Source organism: Anabas testudineus, chromosome 4 (genome assembly GCF_900324465.2).
Source record: "Anabas testudineus chromosome 4, fAnaTes1.2, whole genome shotgun sequence".
NCBI classification, from domain to species: domain Eukaryota; kingdom Metazoa; phylum Chordata; class Actinopteri; order Anabantiformes; family Anabantidae; genus Anabas; species Anabas testudineus.
Genome location: NC_046613.1, coordinates 2,834,771 through 2,862,616, shown reverse-complemented (window position 1 = coordinate 2,862,616; position 27,846 = coordinate 2,834,771). Strand labels below are relative to the sequence as shown.

The following is a 27,846-nucleotide window of genomic DNA, read 5'->3' as shown; positions in this document are numbered from 1 at the left end:
AGAACAACAGTTTTTGCATATCCTGATTTTTTTATAAAGGTTATCACCAACAGAAAACTGTACAACATCAAAACCTTTATATTATTCTAAATATTATATAGAGAGTGTAGGGGCTCTCTGAATGCTTTACAGTTTGGGTAATGATTTTGTTGTTAATGGTATACTTAAGTGTCATTACTGTCTGACAAGAACTTGATGGCCTCAAGCTTCACTTTAAGAGTATGTGGTGGGAGGAGGGTTACTTAGGATTCTCCTGGGTTTTGAAAGTAAAGTCGATCTGATATCATCAAATAGATCAGAAATATAGTGTAGACATTAATATTGTATCATGTTTATAAAAACTGTTTATGAAATATCTACATCTCCTATCATTAGCAAACATTAGTACTGTGTTCCAAGGACACATTGTGTTTGCTAATGCAGACTGTTTATAAATTAAAAGCGTTAATTGATTAATGGAAAACATTTTGTTAGCGTAAAGCAGATACACCTTTATCTCATTTACCTAAAGAGAAAAATGACCCACAAATGATAAACAAGAATGTACTGTAAGACTGCCCAAAAGAGATGCAAAGTAACAAAGAAATACTGAAAATATCACAGATAGAAAAGGACAAAACAGCCACAGTAATATTAAAAGAGACAGTGCAACGCAAAAGAGACCAAAATCAAAATGACCATGATACAAACTCAAAACAATACTTAGTTTCAGCCTAAATCATATGTTGTATTGCATTGTATTGTAATAACTTAAATACATACAAAAGGCAGTAGTAGCCCGAGGAGAGCCTGAATCACTCATCTTCACACTGCTCCCCTCAAAATGCTTCTTGAATGTGGTTTAAAACAAAGAATATGTGATTTTGGTCATCAACAGTAGATGGTCCATTTTGAGAGATTTAAAATTGCACCCAGACTGGAAATGAAATACAGTATATAATAATTTCACACCTTTGAGCCTATGTGGTATCTGGCAGTTTATTTATTCTAACAAAGCAGCTGTCCGTATATGACACTACTTTGCTGGTATTTGGAAAATGGCCTTCAGTGTACAGATCATCTCTGCACCTCACTGCACCGTTGTCACTGCCACTGAAATCAATCTGGCAGGAGGAGGGGGGGGGGATTAGAGCATTGATTTGATGCTGGTGAGTAATACTACTGCAGAAAGCATACATCAAAATCCCGTAATGTGGTGGGACAGAAAAGGCTGTTGATTTCTTATTTATGGCCTTACTTCTGGATCATCCCTTCACAAGGTAGAGAAAAGTGAAGAGAGAGAGAGATAATGATGGGAGACGAAAGGCAGAAAAGAGGCTGTGACATAACAGAAAGTAAAAGACAATCCAAACTAAACAAAGATGACAGTTGGAGTGGAGTGGAAGGCAGAACAAACTAGCCCGAGCATTTTGTCTCGTGTTTTATCTCTTTTATTCACCTAACCTGACCTATTTAGAGTGTTATAAAATCACTACCAGCTGTCTTTGTGTTTCAAGGATATAACACCAATCAGCTGTCGTCACTGTCTCTGTGAGTCCTCCCAACATAGATTAATGAAGAACTCTTTTTTATCTGGCAGTGCGTCAAAGGTCATAACCAGGGTTACTGACTCATCATTAGCAAATTCAGCAATAAGCAACAGAAACAGAAGCCTACTTAAACCCTGCCGGTAGGCAGAAAGTTAGACTTTGTGCTTTGTGCTTAGTCAACATTAACTTTGATTAATTTGTGATACGCTTTGCTCACTCTACAGTTCTGTACATTAAAATTACTCAGTGCCAGACTCAAGAAGTGGATATTAACTAACTAACTATTACTATTTCTGTTACTTGTGCACAGGTTAAATTTGAAATGGCTACCCCTAACATGGTCTTGCTTATTTTAAATGATGAAAACTAGGATCAGTTGGTGATACCTTTTTAAATGATCATGATGTGGTGCTTTTAAAATTATCAAGGTAACGTACAAACTTTTCAAAGCATGCAAACATTCATATTGTAAATTAAAATGTCCAACTCTGAATATCAGTCAGACACACACCCTCAAACATGACACACACAGAAGCCAATCAGAAGAAACCTACATGTGCCTACAGTAGAAGCTTATTTATGTAGGTTAGTATATCAGAAAAGGAAGATACCAAAATGTACAAACATTACTCAAGAGGGTGTAATGCGCTTGACAACATTGTGACTACTGCATCAAGCTAACTGTTATTACCCTAGCAGAGCAGGAACATAAGTGTTAGTTACAACAGCAACTTAATCTTTGCTCTGTTTTCTTCTGTGCCCGGGTCTTTTTACTGCCTGTGGCATTCTCCGAATTCCTCATTTCCAGTTTTGCAATTTCAAATATTGGCCCTAAGGAGAGGCCAGGCCTTGACTGCTGAGCCCACATTAATACTTTTCTATTTGTCCTTTGTGGCATTGAAAACAATTTCATAGAAATGTTCAGATTATCAAGGCAGGTATACATTAATCCATCAAATGCCGGGCACCAAGCCTGAAAGACTGATAGGCCGGGGGGAGATAAATGCATTTTGGATGACACATAGAGGAAGCATGGATGGGTTCCGAAAGTAGCCTCCTGGGCAGAGCTCAGTCAATAATTACCTAAAATATGAATACATGTTAAGGTTATCAAGGCAAATGTTCAATTCGATGCATCAAAAGTAAGGCATACAGTAGGATGAACCTAAAGAGTGAATTAAGTTGACAGGAGAGAAAATTGTCTTAGTAATAAAAAACATTAATACAATAGCAGGCTCAAAGACTGAAAACCTGATTGGTCTATGAGTCAATACAAGCTGAAACATCCCATAAAATGTCACAGTAACATTTATTGGACTGGAAGATGTTGTTACATACATTTTTAATAGGCTGACATTATGAAAAATTCAGCCACTCACTTAACCTTTGCCTAACATACTGCATCTGTGTGTTTCAATATGCGCTGATGGTTCCTGTTCCCCATCGTGTCCTCTTTGGACTTACCTCTTTATTCTTGCATTGATTATGTTACTCTTCCTTCAGTAGATGCTATATTCATTTTTCCCATCCCCTCTTTATTGCCAGCTGCCTCAAACCTTAATTTACACTCAACAAGGTTTGATTGTGCTAGACTTGAGAGTGATTGCTTTGAATTATATATTCAGATGAGTCCAAGGTTAAATCAGTGGTTTTTGAAAACTCAGTTTTCTATGGTCTGGATCACAGCAAAATTACTTATAGTTATAATATGCCACATTTATGCAAGCCATGTGAAGAGTAATTTCATCCACTCACCTAAATTTTGGTACGATAAAGAATCTTTTATTTGTCAGAATGAAGTGTTTGGGTGGATGGTTGGTGTTTATAGTGCGCTAACTGTGATACCTCAGACCTGAGTTTGAGTCATGTGTATGATTAGGTTTTAGGATTTGGGACTGATATAAGAAGCATAGTTGGATAATGGATAAAAACATGGCATCCATGCACTCCGATTACAGGTGCTCCATGGGTCATATGCTGAAAAAGATCTTCATTCTTCTGAATTCCAGCCCTAAGAATCACCTGGATGTTTCTCATGATTCCACATTTTTAGTCCCATAAAACATGCACAATAGCAATCTCCTTCTGTTGGCTCTTGGCTGCCACATACATACAGCAGTTCAGTTTTAGACTTTCCAAATGAGATTGAATAAAAGGAATTCAGATGATAAAAACTCAATTTGTAGGACGTGACACTCTAAAACTTAGCTGCTGTTTTCTTTTGCAATGATTATGGCAAACAATACCAGCACCAAAATTGCTTCACAGCCCAGCACCGATCCTTGGGGCTTAGATATGTGATCTTCATCTGTACTGTATATTTATGTCAATCATTTGGCAACTGTGTTATCGCAGTTAACCCACATTGGCACAGCAGTAGCTCAGTTGGTAGAGCAGTCATCTACAAACCCCAGGGTCAGAGGTTTGATTCCTGATTCTATATCATTTTATGTACAGTTATATTTTGAAAGGGCTTCACAGTGAGCTGACTGGACAGAGGAGCACTGTCAGTTAGAGACTGACCAACATTCATGTTTCACAGAGCACCACAGGAGATCCTTTCTGCCTGTGGCCATCAAACTGTACAACTCTTCCCCGCTCTGTAAGAAGGTGTGGAACTGAACTGACTATCATCAGCATCATTATGTATATTATTATTTCACTCTATCTATTATTATTGACTCATTTCATCCATCTTTTGATATTATGTGTATATATTGGGTTTTTATGTTGGTGTTATTCTGTATTTGTGTAGATCTTTACTGGTTGTGGTTCTTTCATCCTGTCTGAATTGAGAGCAACTGGAACAAGGCAAAAGAATTTTGCAGATTTGCAGGATTTGTGGGTCATTGATGATGATGATGCAGAATGTCTTTACCAAAAACTATATAATATTGAGCCAGTCCACATGGCTTCAATGCTTATTCTGTAGCTGTAGGCACGTTTGTAATAATCTTGTGTATAAAAAAACTGGAACATATGATAACAAATAGGCATAGATATGTGCTAAAGCAAAGTCCAAATGAAGTAAATTAGGCACTTTCCTTCACAATCTTTACACGATCTTTGTAAAACCAATTTGTTGCATGCCATTCTTGCCAGGTAGGAATTTCTTTTGTCATGATTGTATTGCATGATGAGAAGTACATGTTGTTTTTACTCTACACCATGTAAACATGGTCTCAAGTCAATAGAACTCTAATTAAAAAAAACAATTTTGCAGTTTGAAAATGAAAACTGACTGTGACTAACAGTCCTTGAAACCTTGAAAACTACCATAGAGGACATGTTGAGTGGTTGGTGCGTCAAACAGCAGAGGGCTCTGTTGTGACATGCTAGCTACCTTATCATTTCTCACTCTCTTTCATACACACAGAGAAGCTATAGTGTATTTTCAGTGATGCACAGCAGCCTCTCAGCCAGCTCCTGTCCTATCCACACTGCTGGCATCATTTGCAGTACTGCTCTACATAAATACATGCATGTAGACATCCAGTGTTGCAGCGTTAATTTGGGATCCGTGCAGCACTTAGATGCAAACATGTACGCACATGGAGCAGATGAGAAAATGAAATGGTGATGGTCAAATCGAAGAGGCAGTAGAGGTGACTGAGATAATTTCCTTCTCTCTATCTTTCGGTGAAGTGGTAAATCCGCCCGAGTCTTCGATCACATTTGCCTGCATGCCTGTTGTTCTCTGAGGCCCGAGGAAGAGATGGAGAGATTCTCCTCTGATTCAGGACGCCCAGTTCTCTGGGCCAAAGTAGGCCTCATGAATAAACCATGCACGATGTAGTTAAGTTATGTAACGTCAGCAGATGAATAGATGCAGTATGGTAAAGTATAGTTGGAACAGGAGGGGTGGTGTTCACTTTCTGGTCTAAGTGCGTAAACAAACATTACAGTACACATGCTTCTAAAGTGATGAAGGTATTTTCATGAGCAACTGTGTGATACTTTATTCAAGTTACCTTTAATCTGTAATCAAAATGCAGTGACTCACAGCTTCTTCATTAGGATGATTGATGGGCTGATTTGACAAGCAAACCTACATTAGCATCCTCAGAGCTAGCGTGGCTAACAAAGGTTGTCCATTATACAGCAACTGCAACATTAATACAACCTGGCTGGTTATATGTTGTGGAGGACAGAGGTCGGCATGGGAAAAATGTAATGCTGCCCATGATTGACACCTGTCAGAACACATGGGGCACTCTGACTGGTTAGACTGGCCATGGTGACCCCTGTCCACCACAATCTTATAAATGAATCCATGTGATGAGGAAACTCAACCTGCCCTGCAAACGTTCTGTACAAGCAGTTACAGATTATGGTGGGGTGGCATTCTGTGTGACACTTTCACAATGGTGACACAGAAGGAAAAATTAGCACTTAGTTTAATTATAGCATTGAGCCTCTCAACAGCTGTCAGTCTGCATGAATCTTCCTCCAAATATCTGACACAACTAGGACTCATCAGGAAGCAATAAACAGAGGAAAAGGCGTGACTCATTGTGTAGAAAGATGATCATTATCCATCATTTCATGTTTCAATACATTATTGTGTGTGTGAAGAAGTGGGTATTCTTGGTATACATTTTTCTTTTCTTTTTAAAACTTGCAGAATGGCGACAACTGTCACCGCAAGTGGTAATTATGGAATATTAGTGCACTGAATTTTTACTTTTCAATTTTCCTGCATTTCCTGAGACTGTGTAAGGTCAGTTACTTTAATGGTGAAACCATTAGGAAAACTGGCTGAGAGCAATTTCAAGTCAGCAGGAACTGCATTCAGCTGTGCCTTAATTTAAGTCATTACAGTGAAACAGCTGTAAAGCAATAAAAAACATTCTCACACACACGTTCTGAATCTGCTCTTTGCATTATGACATTTTTGTGACATGAAAATGAAAGAAAAAAGCAGTAAAAGTTTTATTTTGAATGGAACATAATCACAACTTGATTATGTTTCCTATTATGTTTAACATAAATGTCAAATTTCAGATCCATGAAAGCTGAATATATCAAAGTTTGCATTTCAGCACTTTCCTGGCAAAACAAAGCAAAAGGTACTTCATAAAATAATAATCTAGTTAGTTTAACCTGACATGTTGATGAAAGTAAATTTAAAATTGGAAATGAAACTTGGTGGTAGTTAACAGTGGACTACTGTCTAATTTTTGTCTTCTTTTACTGGCGTTGGTGTAGTTTCCAATTTCATATTTTACAGGCGTGGAACTATTTTCCTGAATGGTAAACAACCACTGAGGCTATTTCCTTTAATTGTGTCATCATCTGTCAATTCTGTCTGGGTTAGTCAGTACTGTTGCTGTTGTCATGTGCATTTTTTTCCTGCACAACATAATCCATCTAGTGATCACATTTCCTAAATGGAAAGAATAATACTGTTGTGAAGTGTTCTTGTCTATTTTCGGTAACAACATTAAACTGCTCTGCCGTCCTACACAGCAAAGGGGACAAATCCCTATTTGTTGATGTAGCTATGGCAGTAGAGATGAAGTTAACTCACGGCCTCAGAGCTGAGGGAATAAAAAAAAAAAAAAAAAAAGCTGTGGGCTGGAGTTGAACTGGGGTTCAGCTGGCGGCTCCACTCCTCTTGTGACAATGAGCAGTTTACTGTCTCTAGGCCAAGAGCAAACCACACTCCTGTGCCAAAAAAGAGCTTCTCTCAACACTTACAGTTCAAAGTTCAGGTATGTTTGCAAGAAAATGGGTAATTGGATTTACCAGAGGATAAAATGCAGGGTACACAGTCCCTTTAAAAATAAGCTTCTTTAAATATGATGGTAACAAGCAAGGACATCGTTGTAGTCGCAGCCTCCCAACATGAACTCTAATGAGTTTGAAGACATCAGTACTGAACTGGCAGGATAGCCAGGGTTTTTTTTATTGATATACTTAATTGACCCCCATGAGACATTATTGAACAGCTGCCCATACATAATGACACTTCCTCAACATCTTATCTAAGGAGAATTCAACATGTGGCCAGGAGGAACCGGGAATCGAATTACCAACCTTCGATTTTATGGACTACTAATCTCCCAACTCCAGTCACAGCTGCGCTCGTATCATCCTCTTTTAGAGTCACTAACAAATTCACACAGGTCTTGAGGGGTATTTTATTTGCACACAGACAAATCTTCACCACAACCTTACACACACTGCTATTCATGCAAGAAGTCTTCCACAGCCAGCACCCATGACCAGCGCCAGGACTAATATTTACAGACACAAGACATGCAACGAGCTGGTTTCTGGAAGGCATCTTTTCCCTGCTTCAACGAGCCTGAGCTTTAATAACAGATGGTCCCATCGGCCGTTCTTCTCTCCAAACATATTGCAAATGTGTGTGTGTGTGTGTGTGTGTGTGTTGATTTTACTGACACTGAACAAAATCAAAGAAAGATTCTTTTTTTCTGCAACAGACAAGCAATTATGAACATACATAATTGGCAAAGCCCTAATTGGATAAACACAAAGTTAAACCTCCATTACCCACGACTGAGTGTGACAACAAGTGAAGAGGAATTACAGATGGATCTGAAAAGGTTTAACCTGTCATGCAGCCATCATTATCATCTTCAGATAATCATAATGGTCTACAAACCTCTTGCGGAGAAGACTAAAAAGATGTTACGCTGTATCTATGTTTGCTTTCATCACCATGTCACTGAATGAACTCCCAGGAGGCAAGAATTAAAACAAGTCGGAGGAGAACATTTTCCTCCACAGTTTCCCCCAATTTCAGCTCAGCTTGTTCTCGAGGACGATTTAAGGATGTGCTGGTGAGTGACTTTGCTTCAGCTTATGCTTTTTATCTGCTCGAGGCCTTGTTAGATCATAGAGCGTGACATATTGAGGAGAAGTGAATGAGAACCCTCAGACATGGTGCTAATTAATTCACACTTTGGCGCCCCTGCGCCTGCTGTCTCTGCATGCCATTGCATGACATATGTAGCCTGGAAGATTGATACTGCAAATGGTGGCAGTCAGCCATGCTCATTACAGCAGCAGATGGGCATATATGTGTGTGTATGTGTGTGTGTGTGTGCTTCATGAGGGGTCAAAAACCAATATAGACACATATAGACAGCAGCAGATTGACAGATTGTTGCTCAGTACAGCTTGTCTATGTTAAACATGTGTTCTGTGTACCTGTGTGTGTGTGTGTGTGTTACTTTGGGTGGGATTCAGTATTTCTATAAACAACATAGAATGAAACATGCAGAAAGTGCCGTTCTGCACTCATCTTAAAAGGCACTTTGCATACCAGCAGTGAAGTGTCCGTGTGCATTTGAAGGAAGACTGAAAAACTTAAGTAGTGTGAACTCTGAATGTTCAAAGTTAAAAAGTAAGCACACCACAAACATATCCGAAGAAGCTGCCCTTGATGTGGTCCACAATAAAAGCACATAAGCAGATCCAACTAGGAAAGTGAGAGTAATTCACAAATTGTCCTCTAAAAGTAATAAACATTCAAATATTTATTCAAGTGCTCTTATTAAATGTTTTGCAGTGTTGTCATTTCATTAGTGATTGGCTAATTAGCTGCTGTCTCAGTGAATTTAGTCGAGCTTTTCACAAGGATTCCAGCAGTGATTTCCACTCCCTGATTTCAGGTTATAAACACTGATGTTACTGTAGTGTAAGGAGCTCTGTGCAGCTGTGCAGGTTCATTCATCAGTGGTGAGAGCTCTGACACTGGATGATTCCTGGAACACTGAAGCCTATGTCAGTGCAGTAATAATAATAATTAAAATAATAATAATTAGAATATTATTAGGCATAGAAGGCACATAGGGTTTAGGGTTCAGTGTTTTGTGCAGAGACACTTGGACTGGACCTGGACGACGATGCTTTGATAATGCATAATTTAATGATGTAGTTAACTCTAACATTAGAAATAAAAATCAATACATAAATTAGGGGTTTGCAACTTTGCATCAAGACGCTGCTTTTGGCCTGAGATTATCTGGAGAATCCAAGAGATAGAGAAGGTCAAGCTCTGCTGAAGACACAAGTCACAGCACTTTCTACAACAATAAATGTCTGAAGGTTGTGCATGATGAACCGACAACAGAGGTTTAATTAGTTCCAATTTGTTTACAATGAAACAACAAAAAGAAGAAAGTATAAAATCAGTTCTGCATTATTTACTTTCTAATTGATCTGAGTTTGAATGTTAAACATCTTTTACCATACTGGATGGATCACTAAACTTCAACAGTGACTTTTTGATGGGGATACTGGTATGTTTTCTTTTGCAAAATTGAAATTCAACCTTTTATTGACCTTAAGATGAAAAGAATCCACACACACACACACACACACACACACACACACACACAGACTGACATTTACAGTGTGCAAATTACCTTTCTCAGTTTTTTTTTTTGTCTGTATTTTGTGGAAACTGAATGTTCGTACTTTTCAACCAGGTGCTGAATTGCTGCCGTGCCCTTCAGTTAGCCACTCAACCTTGATTCTCACCATGCAGCTTACAGGCCAAGTGGTTCCATATTGCTGTGTTTGTATAAAAGCCTGTCTCACTGGGGTTTGGATGTGTGTATCAGCAAAACAATAGCAGTTCTTTTAGAATAAATCAACCTCAGCACGATCCTTACACGTCCTCGTCTTACCGCATTCAAACAACTACACCTGTTTTTCATATCACAGAAACTGACAGGAACAGCGAGGAAGTGCTCTAAAAACAGTGCAAAGCTGCCGTATGTACAGCAGGAACAGGAGAGTATGAACACTGATGCCCCATATGCTGCATCTGCTACTGCTACAAAGAGAGAAGGAGGGTTTCTGAGGTCAGGAATCATCTGACTTCATACGAAAGAAGGAAGAAGGTGACGATGGAAATGAGGAAAAGGCATGGAAAATTGATGAGAGAAGGAGGATAGAAGAGGAAGGTGAAGAGGTGGAGAAGAGGAGACAGAGATCAGTAAGAGCAGGAGCCAATGTGAGGATGAAAGTAGAAAGACCGAAGCAAGATGAATGGAGGAGAAAAGCAAACAAGGTTAAGAAGGGAAGAGAGAGGTCATGAAAAATGAGGAAGAAAGGAAGAAAGAGGGGGAAAACATCAAGGAAAAAGGACCGAGTGGAGAGGAGTGCCATTAAAAGAATCAAATGTTCTTTGTGCTCCCAGGAAACATATGGTGCTCCTGCTAACTCAAAGAGTGATAGGGAGTCATTTGAAGTGCGCACTGCAAAAAGGAGTAAAGAATACAGCAGGTTTGTGGGAGACTGTCCCAGATTTGAAGTGATGAGAACACAGACAACACAGTCATCCATGTGTCCCTAGTGGATCATTTGCTCTACATAATGTTTGGCATTAACACTTGTCAATGCTAACACATGTACCGAGTGCTACCAGCTTATTGTAACTTAAGTCCCGGCTACAGTACGTACTAAAACAAAACGTGTTGTCACTTTAAAGCCATACAGCATCTGTTAGAGAATCCTTTAACCAGGAATAATAGCTTATCTTTCCAGATTAATTAAATTAAATTATAAGAACTAATAGAAAATGATTGGATTATATTTAAGGGCCAATACCCACACACTTGTTGCCTGACTACACCTCTCCCTTGGGTTAGCGTGTGGGTGTGTAAAGACGGTGCTAGATTGACATCAAATCAAAACTAACATGGATATTATCCAGTCATGTCACGGATGGAAAACAAGGTTAGAAGCAAAGAAGCACCGAAGCTGACGTAAAAAAGGACAAAGCAACACAATGATATTGTAATCAGAAAGACGTTTACCTCGCACATCGTCAGACAGTCTTTATGACGTACATGCTGTAGAACGATGGAAACGGTGTCCCTGCAAACAAAACATATTGAATGCCCTACAAACTAAAATGCCTCATTCCTAACAGATACTGTGACTTACTGCTGTGACAAGAGATGCCTGCTGCCATGGGGGCAGTCTTCCAACATTTCAGTGTTGTCTTTCAATTACATTCATATGGAGCTAAACTGCAATTGTATTTTATGAGTAACAAAATCAGTGAGTGATCTTTTTTGATGCGTTTTATTTATGTAGCGATTGTAAATGTATGAAGTGATACATTTATTTACAGAAACAAGGCTGCAAGATGATGGCTGGTCTGGATGGTGCTATACAAAGCAGGTAACTGTCGCACTAGAGATAAGACTGGTCAGGTTTAGTCAATTAAAGCACTTCGGTTGTTTAGAAAAATATTGTGTTTTATTTGAAAGTTGGTAAATGTCCTGAGTCTCTTCATCACATCTTAACAAATGTTCATACTCAGTGAACTATGTGTACAGTCGACTACAGTATTAACTTAGTTGCATCAATATTTGACGCTGAGCAATGCCGTTATATAGTAAGCGAAATATCTGCATGGAGAGGAGGAGAGTGGGTGATCAGATGAGCCGTTAAGATGCAGATGAATAATTATTTCATCATTCTCTCTTAAAAACAGGAAACAGAAGACAGGAACTGGTTATTGGTAAGCGGAAGATTCCTGGGAGCCGTAGTCCACTGCAAGAGGAGGAGTGAAATGTGCCAAGCAGGGAAGAGAGGAGAGAGGGGAGTGAGGCAAGGAAGGTGATGACAAGGAGCAGGAGAGTGACTTAAGGGAGAGGAGTCAGAACAGGTTCATAGTCCGATATCCACAATCCAAGGAGAAACGTAGTCCAAAAACAGACAACAGGTCAGGTGGATAGTGGGGAAACAGGTGAAGTCCGGTAACAGAAGATCAGGTTTTCAGGTTTTAAAAATAGCTGGAAGAAGTGGCACAACCTGGCAGGTAGGTGTGGACTGAGGACCTGCTTATGTAGAGAGAGCTAGAGCGCTGCTGAGGCTCCTCATGTAAGTAGTGGCAGAGGAGAGTGGAGAGATAATTAAAACAAGTATGTTCAGACAGGAAGTGGCAGGAGGGTGGCCAGGTAAGTATGAGTGAGACTGTGAGTGAGAGCACCAACTGGGCCAGAGCCAGGCAGAGATCGTGACAAAGAATTTCCCTATGGGATTAATAAAATATCAGTTATTAGTAGTATTATTATGAAATTGCAATTTTGCCGCCAGCTTACATTCAATAACCAATCGTAGCTAAGTGTAAACGTTTTTAGAAATCTTGCCAATGAACTGAATTCTGAATTAAACACAGACACAGACCACCTAACACTTCACACTGCATGTCCTGACAAACAACATTAAGGAACTCTTTCTCTCTCTAAAGACCTGAAGAGATTGGGCAGGGGTAGAAAACCATTTCTAAAAATGTGTGTTCCCAGGAGCACAGTGGCCTCAATAATTGGGAAATGGTAGATGTTTGAAACTAGCGGGACTGCTAGAGGTGGCCATCTGGCCAAACTAAGTAACCACGTAAGACTGCATTAATCTTCGCTGGCTAAAAATCTGAAGCACCGACTTTTAATCAAAAGCTGAACAGCCTCTCAAGTAGCCTGCCCATAAAAAAAGCTGAGTTATGCTACTAAAGGCTGCTAAAGGCCACCTACAGACATCCCAAAAATAAAGGGAAGCTCCATTCACTACCTGGAAACCAGAAGCAAAATATAATATATATATATATAACATATATTCTGCTAAAACATGTAGCTGCATTATAACTGAATGAAATGCGTGGTTTCATTTTCTCTCTAAAGGTTTTACTTTTATGTGTGTTGGGGAGGAAGAGGTTCTGTTTATTAATCAGTTCTGTCAACTCAACTTTCAGTCAATTTGATGGGCTGTGATCGGATGTGACAGCAATGGAGGCAGTGAGAGGATGCACCCCCATGCGCTCCCACACACACACCCTTGCTCGCTCACATAATCCATGCACACAGATTGTGTCTCGGGGGAGGGCGAGCTCTCTCACATTCATCTTTAATCCCTAGCAAACACAATGAAAACCTCACCTTGCCCCTGCCTGCCAATCATCCCAGCCTGATAGCTCCTCTTTTTGACTCCCACTAGAGATACTTTATTTTAAATGACAGCATAGACACACATACACAAAGACGCCGTCTGTACACATACAAGTTACAGCTGGACCTTTGTGTGTGTGTGTGTGTGTGTGTGTGTGTGTGTGTGTGTATTGGCCTATATCTTTGGGCCTCTGAGGCGTTTCCTGTCTCGCATAAATATCTAACTCCCCGGAGCAACCGCATCACATTTTCATGTCCTTCTATTGATTAAATGGTAATGGCAATCAATTTTTTATCTCTGCATCTTCATCGCTGTTGTGAAGGAGACCGCGGAGATACAGTAACTGCTATGATTCCAGGAGAAGAGGTGAGAATCTGTCAGGAGGGAGCCAGAGAAGACGAAGACAAAACTAAATCATAAGAGGTTGGCTGTACAGAAACTGAGAAGAGGCGCAGTTGTGTAATTGCAAAGAAACCTGTGCTTGTTTTACTATGCATTCATCCTGTGGCGTTTTTTCATACCATTAGAGCGGAGCTGAATTATCTTTTGGTTTAATACTTCATCTGACAATGGGATTAAAAGTACCATACCTTCCAGCTCAACCTACAGCACTTGAGAGTGTGTGTTCTGGTGTTTAAAAAGTGCACACACAGAAAAACATTTCTGTGTTTGCGTGCATGTATGCCGTTACAAGAGCACATCTATTTGGGCATGAGTGGGAAATATGGGCTTCTCCATCCCCTAAAGAAAAAGGGAAGAGCGTGAACTCATCAGCGGGGTTTAGATTCGCATATATCTTTTAACAATTTCAATTTAAGTGCCATTTTGCCAAATTACAAATTTGTTTCTGGCTCCCTTAATTGGCTATAGTGGGACTTGTAACACCACTGCAGGGCAGATTGGGGGGAGTGACTAATAGAGAGAGAGAGCACAGTGAGATCAAAACAAGACGGGAATCACTAGAGTAAGAGAGAGAGAGAAAGACTTCTGGCATCAAAGCAGCTCAGCTCTCTTCTGTGTAAAATAATTAACAGGAGCAAAATGGAGAGAAGACTTAGTGAATCTTCAGAGCTGTCAAAGAATCCAGGGAAACGGAGACAAGCAATCGGTCAGCAAAGTTACAATAATACTTGATCTAACATCTAGCAGTTGGTGAGACTGTCCTGTTGCTTAATCCAAATCTATTTTGTGCCTAAACCGAACCAAGCAACTATGTCTGCACAAAGAGTTGTGTTAGGTCTGCTGCCAGTTTGGCCTCAGACATCCTTGTACGAGACTTCAGCAGTCTTTTTACTTTAGTGCCTGTCGCCAAAGGGGTGCAATTTGAAAAAGACACCTGCTGCCGTGGGGGCGCTCTTTCGGCAAACTTTTCTATGACTAGTGTGAGACAATAAATGAGGTCATTAAAGTTGGAGGTAGCTGCATCATGTTTTGTACCCACAAAGGGCAATGCACCACTTTGTAATGCTGATTTTTGTTTTACAGTGATGACTGAAACAGCAAATCCACTTGAGGCTCCGATTCAATGACACAGACGGAAACACCTGCTCAGGATCATGCTTGAACTCTTTTTCCTGCGTTTTTTGCTGCAGTATTCAGTGATGAAGCAAGGAGGCACTGAAATGATAACAATCTGAAACCTGCTCTTTGAAGTGCTACACCACTTAGATGCTGCTGGTATTATCACTGAACATTTGGAGGGGAGAGAAACACGCACGTTGTTTATCTCAGTTTTAGGGTAATAACATCCACCTTAATTCTTAACTCTGCAAATAGTGTTTTGCAAATGAAGTGGTGTGCAAAAGGATGCACTACAAAAACAGGCAAAGGAGCAAAGTGTAGACAACGACAGCATTTATTTTTCACTCAACAGGTTCTTTAAAAGTGGTCTGAAAGGGAATTCTTTCCAACACACTTTGATTGTTGTTTCTTTCTTCTTATTATAGTTTCACCATTGCAATGGAGGAATCCAGAATTTCTCGTGTCTTTTGCGATACCTGTCAATAATAAACCAATAATAATCTCAACTGGAAGTTTCCAACACATTCTCATCCCACAGTGTCACATAATGATGCTTCCCACTCTTAATATTGTGGCTACTCTTTGATGCCATGGGAATGTCATGTGTCTGCTGGACCTCTTGTCATAATGCTCAGTTACAGGTTGATTGACTGCATGCACAAAGACCTTTGGCGTGGCCATACAGCTCAAAAGGACGTGACAACAAGTCAGTATCTGATGCCCTTGGATGTGAAAACTGAAATTACTTTCGTGCTGACACTAGACTATTCTCTGACTCAAACCAAAGAGCTTTTCTTGCCAGAACCACAATACTGACACACAGGACTCAGCACCTGACTGGAGTTTGTCAGTGTCACCCCAACCACCTTCTTGCAACTCGCTTTCATTTAACATTAGTGCACTGTAGCACATAATTCATTCAAAAACATACTGCATAACAACATAGTTGTGATTACATTTGTTATAAAAACTCAATCGTGGTCATTCAGAAAGATACTTTTCAGGAGACAAGTTTGCCTGTCAAGGTTTTCATTCTAGTATAAAGTCAGGTAGCAGTGTGCTCTCCTGGGCTTTGGAAGCACTGTGTGTAGATAACCCAGTTAGATAGACATGCTAAAGTGTGCAGCCCATAATACAGCAGACAAAAACTCTCAGTATCCCCATGTGTGATCTCCATATGAAACTCTGCAACTCAGGAACATGTGCAGTGCTTTTCGCACAAACCTTATGGAGTTCATTGTCTACCTGGAATAAGGACATGTTTTTTGTTTTCTAGACTTTACTGTGCGTTTTAGTACAAACACGGTCTTGCTGTTTCCTTATTTTCTGTATGACACTGTATGCTATTGAACAAAATGAAACACTGGCCAATTTCCCCGGTCTGGTGAAAAGTAACAGCTAAAAGTATTTGTAAAGCATCGTGAACACGAAGAAAGAAGAACCTGCAGTAGTTTACAAAAAAAAATTTCCCTTCTTTTGCAAATAAATAAAACATCACTTCACGTGATGCAATAACTAATAAAATTAATTCATTTTATATAAACAGTTTTAAGAAAGATGTTTAATTTTTAATCAGAGTAGCTGTACTTGTGAAAGATGTGTCTCCGCTTGTTCGCTGCGGAAGCATGCTCTTCTGCAGCACGCTGCTCCGCTAAAGCCAGTTTTTCAGCTCTGGGAAATATGAAGCAGGGGCCTCAGATGAGCAGGGCAGCAGCTTAATCATTAGGCCTGATGGATGATGGCCTGAGCCAGGCGAGGGAGGAGGGAGAGAGGGATGGAGGAGGAGCATTAGACAAGAGGGATGGCAAGAGACGGAGGGTAAGTAGGAAAGAAAGAGTGCTGGGGAGAGATTTACAGGAGATGCGATAGAGGAAGAGCAATGGAGAGAAGGATGAACAGAGGGAGACGTGCAGGCGTCCACAGAGGAAGATCCGTCTAACAAATTACCCTCTCCTCCATTACAAAGGCTGTCAACCTGGATGCCTCTGTCAGCTCTCATACACATCTGTGCCTATCTGTGTTGCAGGCGCACACACACACACACGTGCACACACACACACACACACACACGCCGACAGACACAACCTCGCACACACAGAGCTAACCGATGCGTACATACAGCTTGTACTTGCTTCACTGCTTTCTGAAAAGTGCACAGCCGTGCACACGCACCAACTGTACCTCCTGTTAACAGGTGATAAAGGAGCTTGTCAGTGCAGTGATGCAGACTGCTGCTGTAGCAACGTCACAGCAACCTCAGAGTGTCAGACAGAAATGACTGTAGCTGTCAGCTGCTCGTGTTTTATAGCAGGCTGTTGTAAACTGGGCTGTTAAGACTGAATGTGTGGCTGGTTGGCTGACTGACTGACTGACTGACTGACTCACTGGAGCACTTCTTCACCGGCTGACTCAGTAGTTGATTGGTTGACTGACATAGATATTATCATTTTTCCCCCTTGTCTGTCTCTCAGCGCACACTGTACACAGAGATGCACGGGTGTACATCAAAAGTAAATCCAAGACGACCTCCACATGAGTTGTTCTCTAGCTATTTGAAAGTTCACTCAACCTATTAATTATTGTCTCAAGAAAGGCAACTATCAGACGTCCCAGCATGCATTGTTTGAGATTTGAAGAAAACATCATAATATGCTTATGCTAATGTGTCCACTTTGTCTTAGTTCCTTTTAGTGTTAGGTGGGGCGTTTCCTTTATTCATTTCCTCAGTTATGAGTGCTATGTAGCCATTAGCCACCTTGAGCCACCAATCATGAAAGGTGGATAAAAGGTAGATAATGACATCTTTATTTCAGCACGGTGTGTTTTTGCCATGAGCAATTTAATAATGTATCACATTGTGATGAGAAAAATTAAGCAGGACGGATCATTTCCAGTGGGATTCCCATTAGTGCCTACATTTATTTATAGGCCTACTAAATTTAAGGATAGCAGGATTACTTTTTGGGTGTCTACTGAGCCAGTAGATTTTCTGTAAATTTGCCTTCATTCTTCGGTTCCACCTTAAAATGCAAAAACATCTTAGTGCCTCATTGGGATTCTGGCCTCCTGCCTTTGCGACAGCACTCAACGCTACTGAGGCCTATCTCTTTTGAGTGTCGTTGCAAAGGCAAGAGTCCGGAATTTCGATAAGGTGCTGGAAAGTTTGGGGATTTTAAGGTAGAACTGAAGAATGAAGATAAATGACTCGAAAGCGCATAATTTTCTGTGACATCTTAACCACACTGTCCTCAAAGTAGACCCAAAATAACTTGCCTCAAGGGAGCGGGCAAGTTTAATTACATGCCCTGTACCTTCCCATTCTCCACACATTTTTTTCAAGCGCTTTGAGCTTTAAGTGAAAGTCCCACAGTATGGCTGTGACTAGTGCTCTTATTTGCAAGTATGCACAGGAGTGTGTCTCTATGAATATGGAATACTTCAGTTCAGAATACCTACATTAACTCATGTATGTACATAAGTGTCTCATATGTGTCTGAATGTGTTAATTTAAATGGAACCATTGAAGTATTTGCCGCAGTATGTATGTATTCACTAAAGTAACCATAACAACATAAAGGTGGAAATAGAGAAGTGAAAGAAAGAGATGAGGTTTGGTGGGTTGGGCTTGATAGTGGTGGTGGGGGTGTGGGGAGGTGGGAACAGAGACTGGGTGGTTGTAAGATGGATTATGAGGTCTGTATTATGCAGGTGTCTGGTCATCCTTCAGTGAATTGTGCCCCTCATAACAGGTGGCTCCTGGCATGATAATAGTAGCAATGCATTTTAATGATCCTGGATCCCAAGATGGCTGACTACATTTGACTTTGGAACCAGGCTGAAAAAGGTTAAAGCAGTTAAAGCGGCTTAAATGTGCGCCTTAATCTCCTTTTTAGTCACACACATAGCAAAGACATTTAGAAACCACTGCAAGGATGATGTGACAGGTTGGTCCCATGGACGACTTTGGAGTTTCCTGCTGCTCTTGTCATTGTGATGACAAATGAGAATGACAGCAAAACACTGGCACTGACCTTTTCACTTGTGTGTTATTTATTGCTCTTGTTTCTGTATTTAATATTATTCCCCTCTGAGACATGACAGTGTTACTCTATTCAAAGCCGCTGCTTTCTGTGACAGTTAACGAAAGATCATTAACACAGTAATCACATAAGTCTAGTTTCTTTTCCCTCTAAGGAACAAGATGAGATTTTGGAGGAAACCGGTCCTTATACCTGATATCTGTCTTTAAAAACTGGTGAAATTAATCTTACATTCATTTTTCTCTTGATGTTGTTATTTCTTGGTGCAAAAACATAAATTCAGTTATTTCTGTTAAACATCACTCTTACATTGTACATTATATGTACATTAATGGTCATTTTTAAGACTCAGAATGTGGCTGTTAAAGTGGCAACTTTGATGCATAAAAGCGGACAGTGTAGCTTTTTGTAGGAAATACATTTAAAGTTATGCTGCAGATGCCGACCATCTTAATTGTAAGATAGGAGAAGCACGAGGGGCAACAGTATCTCATGAGGGAAAATCCAAAAATCCCATAGGCGTTACAAGCAAGAGCACAGAGATAAGCCCGAGCTATCAACACATAAGCCGGGCCTCTGATCTTAGTGGATGGACAAAGCTTCTGTTTTCTCTCCTTCTTTTTGCTCTGCTCTAATCTCTTTTTAATGTTTGCTCTAATGTTCCGCTATTCTCCAGCATTTATAGAGAAGGCAGTGGGCAATGCTGGAGTAAGTATCTGCATTATGTAGCAGGCCTGTAGTAGGCTTTGTGCTGCGTAGAAGGTAAGAGCCGCAGTTCCCAGGACTGCCTTTGAGCAATTTGCCTATCACCAGCAGCAGTTCTTGAGAAGAACCATGCACTGATAGGATTACTTGTGCAGAAATGCTCTCTGCACCTTCCCAGGGGGGAATCCACAACTAGCGAGTTTGAAAAAATAAAACAACTGCTTATAATTCATGTTTTAACACAGAACATTCCCTTCTATAGAAAGGTGTCCAATCTTCTCATTAAATCTTATTTGCTCCCAGGAAATACATATTAAATGCAGTATATAGGCTTCAATATGGGCAACAGTATTATACACAACATAGAATAACATAAGAAATGAAGGAGTGTAAGTGTCAACTTTGACTATACTGCCCTAAATAAACAAAATAATTAATTCACATAGGATTTAACAGGGTAGTAATGCCCTGTTCATAACATAGTACAACCATCCCCACACTAGAATAATTACTCAAAATGTTTGTAAAGCACAATCATGAGATTAGTTGCTTAGAAAACGTTCTTTTATTTCATTTTAATTTCCATGCAGATGTCATAGCATCTAGGGATGTGTACTAGGGATGAAGTGCTTACTGCTTTTCTGGTAAACCATTTCTGGTGATTATATTATTGATAATATTAAACCAAAAAGACTATTTCCTTGAGTGAGAGCTCCTATCTATCTCCTGTTGTTTGCTGCACAATGTCCAGACATGATCCTACAGACATTGGGTGTGTATATGTGAACATGACTGGAACTAACCTGCTAACCTGCTTTACCTCCTTACCTCACTTACATGCTGAGCTGTGTGTGATGATTCAGACTCCAGTTAATTCAAGTCAAGTCAAGTCAAGTCAAGAAGTTTTGTTGTCATTCCAACCACATATAGCTGAAGCAGTACATAGTGAAATGAGACAACGTCTATATCCATACGAACTCATTCCATAGGAACGGAGCTACCATCTGTACGTGGATAAATGTTGACAGTAGACTCCGAGCTTGTTAGATTGTTGATAGTTCACCTGTGTGATTCCAGCTGTCTGCTGACTTTGAAGAGACTCAATTTTTTTACAGCCTGTTAGTGTTAATATTTGTTTTGCATATTTATTTAAATACTTTTACTGTATCTGCTACTATCAGCACAGCATGAATACAAGTCGAGGTATTTTTTTGTGTGTGTGTGTGAGAGAAAGAATCTTTTAACAACATTGTGATAAGTTCCTCAATACTGGATTTTGCACTATGCTTTTTGCTCTTGGCTTAAGTCGTGTGTTCAAGATAAAACATTTTCCATGCAGATATTCTTAACTTCCTTTACTGATCACATCTGATGGCATGTGTGCGCTTTGAGAGCGGTGAGAAATGGAGGTTAAGTGAAGGATTCACAGAACTCAATAAATAAGACAGATGAACAAAGACCTGGAGATAAAATGTGCTAAACACCTCTTCTATTCATCTTCTTTACCACCGTGCATCGGAATCACTTCCCAGCACGTTGTCTCTTGCGGTTGTCTTCTTCCTGTCATGCTGGTTTCTCTCTGTCCTTTCCTTCAATTTTTATGCATTACTTTATTCTTTCTCTACTGTAACTGATTTTTACCACTTCTTCTATATCTCCCTTTGCCTTTCCTTTGGCTAGATCACTCGTTCCTCCACTTTAAACTTCTGCTTCCCATGTTTACACTATTCAGTGTCTCTCTAGGAGCGTCACCTAACTTTGTCATTCTGCCTCTTGCTCTGTGTCCATTTCTGGGTTACTTTATATCTATTGCATGTACACTGAGGAAATGAGTGCCTTGAGCCAGGATGTCTTTTATCCTTCATACTGTTCTTCTGCACTGATGACCGGCTCTGTATGTGTGTTGTTTTTTTTTTTTTATAGAAATGTCTTTAAATTGTGATTCTGGCAAAATTGGGGCGATACTGGAGCAAAAGTTAATACAACAGCTGTACATTATTGCACATCACACCACTATGGACATAATTGAGAGGCAGAACACCTGCTCTGGCACTGAGTGAGAGGCTGTTCTTCAATAATTTGGACACAGGGAAACAGAGGTCCAACATGACACCTTCAGAAAGAGGAGAGATCGATTTACTGTATTTCCTATTTAAGTATGAGTCACATGTCACATGTCACATTAAATGCAAATGGTGTTGGGAGCTTTTCAGCTCTCAGGCAAAGTTGGACTGGAGGCATCTGCAAAAAACGCAAGATGCGTAAAGTGAAAGAAAATGTGAAGCAGTCAGCAAAATGCTCCACGCTCTCTGAAAACAATTAGAAAAAGCTGCTAGAAAGCACACATTCATAGACCCGAGTGTCAGCTTAATGTCCATGACAGACAGATTAACCACTTGTCTGGCAGAAATGGTCTTAATGCTGTTCAACTCTGAGGGATCGCTACACCATTGGGAAACCACACCACTGTCTGCTGTGTCTTCCAAAGGCAGCATACACAGTGAGGAGGACGAAGTGAAAGTGCATCAGAATCCTTAAGAAGAACCCTCGACTCAAATCTTTCAAGTCAAAAACATATGGATCTGCATTTCTAGAAGAATTCCTTATTTCATACTGTGATTAGCCAGGTACTGTGTATGGAGGCAGGAAACTTCACTGTCAGTCTTTCTGTTGGTTTGCTTTGCACAACTGAATTCAACACCATGAATATGTCATGATGACACACTTTCCAAAAGTGTGTATGTCTTTTATTTGAAGCCATCTTAGTGACAGCAGGCTTTTTGCCCCACCTCCAGGTATGATCATGCTGGAACACCTTTCTTTACTTGTGTTTGGAGAGTACTTAGAACTTGCATTGGATTTGACTGGATCAGCACAGGAGATGTTAGATTCACACTACGACCTTTGTCGAACAAGAAACCAGATGACATCGTGTGAATTGAGTGAGTTATGTGAATTGTAGATACATAGATGATGTCTAATTTACATACAGTACACTGTATATACCGTACTTTTTATTCTATAAATGCCTAGACCTTTATCTTACATTGTGTATTCCCAGCAGTGTGCAGGAGGAACCAGTAAAGATGAGAGACAGGGCTATCCATCGTTAGCCTGATCAATGCAAGCCTCGCCTTGCCAGGTCAGGGGAAGCCAAACACAACACCACCTTCTGTGTAGCTAAAGAATTGGCTACACAGAAGACGCTGCCCACTGAGACGCAGCGAGAGAGTCATAGGGAGCTGGGGAGACAAGACGAAAGCGAGAACAAGAGAAGGAGAGTGGGAGAGAGGGCCTGCGGTTGCCACCTGCCACCGTGAACCCTCCCAACCAAGCTCCGTCCAAAACCGCACTTGACAAATGAGTTCAGGGACGCAGAGCACAGGCACAGTCCCTGAGCTACAACACTAACAATGCACATACACCATTCCATGGAGAGCGAGGGGGCTGGTGTGTAAATGTGTGTGTGTGTGTGAGACAGAGGGAGAGGGACACAGAGTGTGAGAAGAAGGAGAAAAAAGACAGTGGGAAAATAAACAAGAGAGACAATGCAGAACTTTTTATTTCAGTGAGCTATCTAACAAGACAAAAATATATTCAACACCTTCAAACCTTTACAGTGCAGCGTAGTATAATTCAATATCACCTCTAATACTTTTTACAGTAACTAACTCTCAGTCAGATACTAAACAGTAGAAAGACTGCAGTTCTTTGCCCCTTTGTCGTCTGTCACTAATTGAATCAATTCAAACCCTCAGTTTATTTTATTCTATTATTCCTTTAAATAACACTCTGGTCTTCACCCGAGTAGCAAACTTTACAAACTGATCTGTTGGGTTACAGCGGTTGTGTTGTGTATGCAGCAAAGTTGATTTACTCATCAACGTAAATTTTAAAGTAGGTAGTAGATACCACACAGCCAGAAGCATTCTACAAAGACTAAAGGTGAAAAGGTAAAACATCTTGGGCAGAATGATTGTTAAGTAAATGGTTCTACAGGAATCTAAAGACAAAGACAGTGAACAGAAGAAAAGCGTCTTTTGCACAAACGCGTTCGACTTCTTTTTCCTAAATTAAACTGCTTCTGCCTTCAATTTCTGCAGCCCAGAATGAATTTGCCTTTGTTTGTTTATCTGATGGGGGTGTTGAGTAGTTGAAAATGCACAGTAGTAGGCCGATCTATTCTTTGCAAACACTCTGTGAGTATGTGAGTCACTACGGCTCTCCTGCCAGGTGATACTTGTAAACTAAGTGTAATTTCACACATACGAGGTGCCAAGGTAAGGACATACTAAAATAAAGTGGGCACCATTTAGAACTGGGCATCCATAAAAGATAACGAAAATGTCACCGTGCGTTATGTAATTTGCAAACAGCGACAGCGTTGCCACAGTGCCGATAGCTGTGGTGTGCTGGTGGCATTTATAAGCAATGACGGTGTCCCTGGAAAGAGTGAGGATTCTTTTAAACAGGGCCAATCTTTTAGCAGAGATGGCCGATCCTAATTTGGAAACAGTTTATGTAAGCCGTGTGTTTTTATCTGTTTTTCACAGAGAGGCCTGAATAGAAGAAAGACTACGATCTAACCTAGAACAGAAGGAAAACTAGACACAGGGTGCATATTTAAGAGCAGATGCATCTTTTTTGTTAGGAATTTTATATATTTGCCTTTTTTGTTGCCTTAAATGTGTAAAGTTGAAAAATGTTCTTCTTGCCTCAGAGACACAACTTTCTTCATTAGACCTCCTGTACTGGACTGGTAATAAAGAAGGTAGTGATCATTCCTTAAGAACATGCTTATTATCATGGATTATCACCAAATATTACCAGGGGTTAACTGTTAGAGAAAAAATGGATGGTGACTTTTATCTGCTTTACTTAGCTAATGACCCGATTAATTTGCAAATCTTGTATGTGCCAGCTAAGTAAGTGCCAGCAACCGACATTGCAATTGCTTAGGATCAGTGAAAGAGTGCAGCAAGTGCTTCTGCCTGTGCAGGCGTCTCCGAACAAAAGCACACACTCTAAATTTTCAAACCTAAAATGTGGGTGCAAGCTCTGGTCCTCCATGTACCTGTATCAGGTCAATCTGATCCAGGTGATCAACAATGGGTAGTGCAAGGATATTTGGAAAACAAGCAGGACAGGGGTCCTTGAGGACCAGGGTTAGGAACCCCTGCTATTGATACATTATGTAGAAGTGACTTGCCCTACCTTAGCAATGGTCTCATGAAACTTGAAAAGTGGGTCAAGGGTTTCTGGCGACTCTGCAGAAAACTGGGCCTCTGACAGGAAACTGGTGGTCTGAAATGAAAGAGAGACGAAGCAATTGTCACACACAGCATCACACTGTCTTTTCAAGTCCAGCCATTATCTCCTTCTGTTATTGTGGGACCACAATGATTTCAAAGTTCAAGCAAAGCGCAACAAAAGATTAACCTTTCTCGCTTCACTTTTCTTATCTTTTCTCTTCTAGTTGGTTTCATTCTGTTCTAAGAGTGAAGTGACATGTCAAACTTTTGAAAGGAAAAAAAAAAAAAACAGTACATGCTCTTAAGGCCACAGAACTGCCAGGACGTTTTGTTCTGCTGTCAGACACACACACACACACACACATGCTCACACAGTCCCAGAAGCTGACACACACTCATGTAACCACGCTCAGCCAAAAATTACCTTCCTGTCACCTCTGCACAGTTTGTAATGTCCTGAAACAAAGCAGCTTGTTGTGACTTCAAAGATGCAGCAGTGCTTCTGCAGAAGAATTGTGCTTTTCATGGATTCAGATTAAGTAGCAGACAGATAAGAATATCAAAAGTTCAAACACTCAGTTTCCCCCTGAGTGCAGCCTGGAAATCAAGAAATATCTGACAACTCCCGTGAAGTCTGACAGAACTACCTCCTTTGGATTTTAGGACAGTGGTCAGCCACCTGATCGTCCTGAAAAGAAAGCATCTATTTGGCCATGTTAATGGACCCCAGAGTTCCTCCCTGTGCAGTTTTCTCATCACTAAAATAAGCACTTTACAGCAAACAGTCAAACATCTCATGGACAGCACCTGATATATGGGATGCACCTAAACAAGTATCTCAAGCAGTCAATAAGGTATTAATGCTGCGCACACGGGGAATAGACGTTTTACTTAATAATTCACACATTCACGCGCTCCGATGAGGCACAGGTTTTATGAAGCCTTTTTGTGTGCTGCCTCTGAATAAATATGTGAATTATTGAGCACAACATCTGCCTCCAAATATGCCCCTGTTGTGGATGTCAAGCTGAATATGTGCAGCGTTCCCCAAACAGAAGCCTCGGCGCCTACATTCAGGGGAGAACTAAAATCGAACACATGGATACATCTGTGGTGCGCTCTCGCACAACTCAGGAGGCGTCTGCAGCTGTTCTGTGGTCAAGCTGACTCTCTGCTACCACGTGCGCTCACGAGGAGTTTGAAATCAGGACCTCGGCTGACATAGAATCTAACGAGAATGTACGTACACACTCACACAGGTAGTGTCATTAGCTGTAGATACGCAGTGCTAAGCATCAGGCCAAATCAAGCACTCTGTCCTGTATTTCACAGGTTTGGGATGAAGAGTTTTAGAGAGCCCAAGCTTTAAAACAAAGAGAGCAATAGCTGGGATCAAAGCTACCCAAGTTCCATTCACTTTGTGCTTAGAGCCCTTTGTAGCACTTATCTAACCCTTACTTGATCTTTCTCAGCACAGACAGACCCTCTCTGTGCCTTGATCTCAGCACTTGCTCTCGCCTGTCCTCGTTTCTCTCGCTGAGTATTTTAATTAGCAGAATTTAAACAAAATACTTACAAAGACAAATACTTTTATTTTAAGTTGATGAGCTGATGAATGAACATTGTATCTTTTAGCATAAAAACCTGCACAGACAGTAGTTGCATCTGGCCCTCGAGGACCAGGATTGGACACCCCTGATTTGTATTCATTTCCGAAATATTCTCATTATGTGTAGACTACAAAATGTAATCTGTTTTTAATTCCTTCTAAAACATCATTTTTAGGACACAGAATTGAGTATGGTCCAGCTCACTCTGGAGATTTTGTCTCAGTATCCTCCCGGTCAAAATACTTCTCACTGAGATCGTCTTGACTTGAGAGGCCAATTCATGATCTCTGCTTCTGCATATCTGCAAGTGCTTGATGTGAATTTTATCTGCACATGGACTGTCCACAGTGCAGGTGCACAAACCATGAGCCAGACAATTGAACCTGATTTACTGTAGGTAAATATTGAATTTCACAGTCCTTGACGATGGTCTTGTTGAGTGGTTTCACAAACAGTATGTGGACTATGAAGGAGCTTCCATTCGGACTTCTTCTTGCTGGCCTTCAGAGAGCATTGAGATTAAAAGTGCAAGTTTGACATTGCACAGTGCAAGGCCATTGTTTCAAGTGTAGAGAGCAGCTGTGCTCTCTCTGGCACCTGCACAAGCCACAGAAGCACACACTAGACAGATTTTCCATCAGGTCTTGTAGCCACAGTTCAACTAAACTGTTCTTTCAGTTCAAATATGCTGACCTCCACAATACACATCCAATGGGAATCAATGTCTGTCACCTCTAATTCTACATTCCCATGCTTGTCTAAAAGAAACGACAAGCAACTCATAATTCATGCTGGAATGGTATATACTAAATTAATAATGTGACCACTGACTCCTCACTGTACTAATATATAAGACATAAAGAAACAATTAATCTTCCTGTTTAACTTCTTTACTTCCCAGAAATGAATCTTATTCACCTTTTTGAATAAAGTGGTGCAAAAACACAGAATAAAACTGTGTTTTACTTTTATATCATTAAACATAGCCTACCCTAAAAGTCTCAAAAATGCTCTTTGAGGTATTCTTTTGACAAAGTGATGCCAGCAATGTCTGAAGTCATAATGTATTGTTTATAGTCTAGACAGTGTTTCTATACAGAGTCCTGGTGACAACTGATGAAAGTAAGATCGGAGAGAAGTAGAGGTAGTTGAAAACTTCAAAACCAGCATGAAAGAAATTCAGGGCACATTTTTTTCAGCACAGACTACACGACTGAATCAATGGATTATTCTGGTAAGGAAACATTTTTGGATA

At 40.4% G+C, this 27,846-nt stretch overlaps 1 protein-coding gene across 2 annotated transcripts in view; it reads right to left on the bottom strand.

Annotated features, from left to right (window-relative positions):
* Positions 1-27,846, bottom strand: part of LOC113152665 (inactive N-acetylated-alpha-linked acidic dipeptidase-like protein 2) — a 385,573-nt gene that overhangs the window by 50,802 nt on the left and 306,925 nt on the right. For both annotated transcript variants that reach the window (XM_026346045.1, XM_026346046.1), the window contains one exon: positions 24,944-25,033. In XM_026346045.1, coding sequence (XP_026201830.1) covers positions 24,944-25,033 — 90 coding nt within the window. The remainder of the gene's footprint in view (positions 1-24,943; positions 25,034-27,846) is intronic.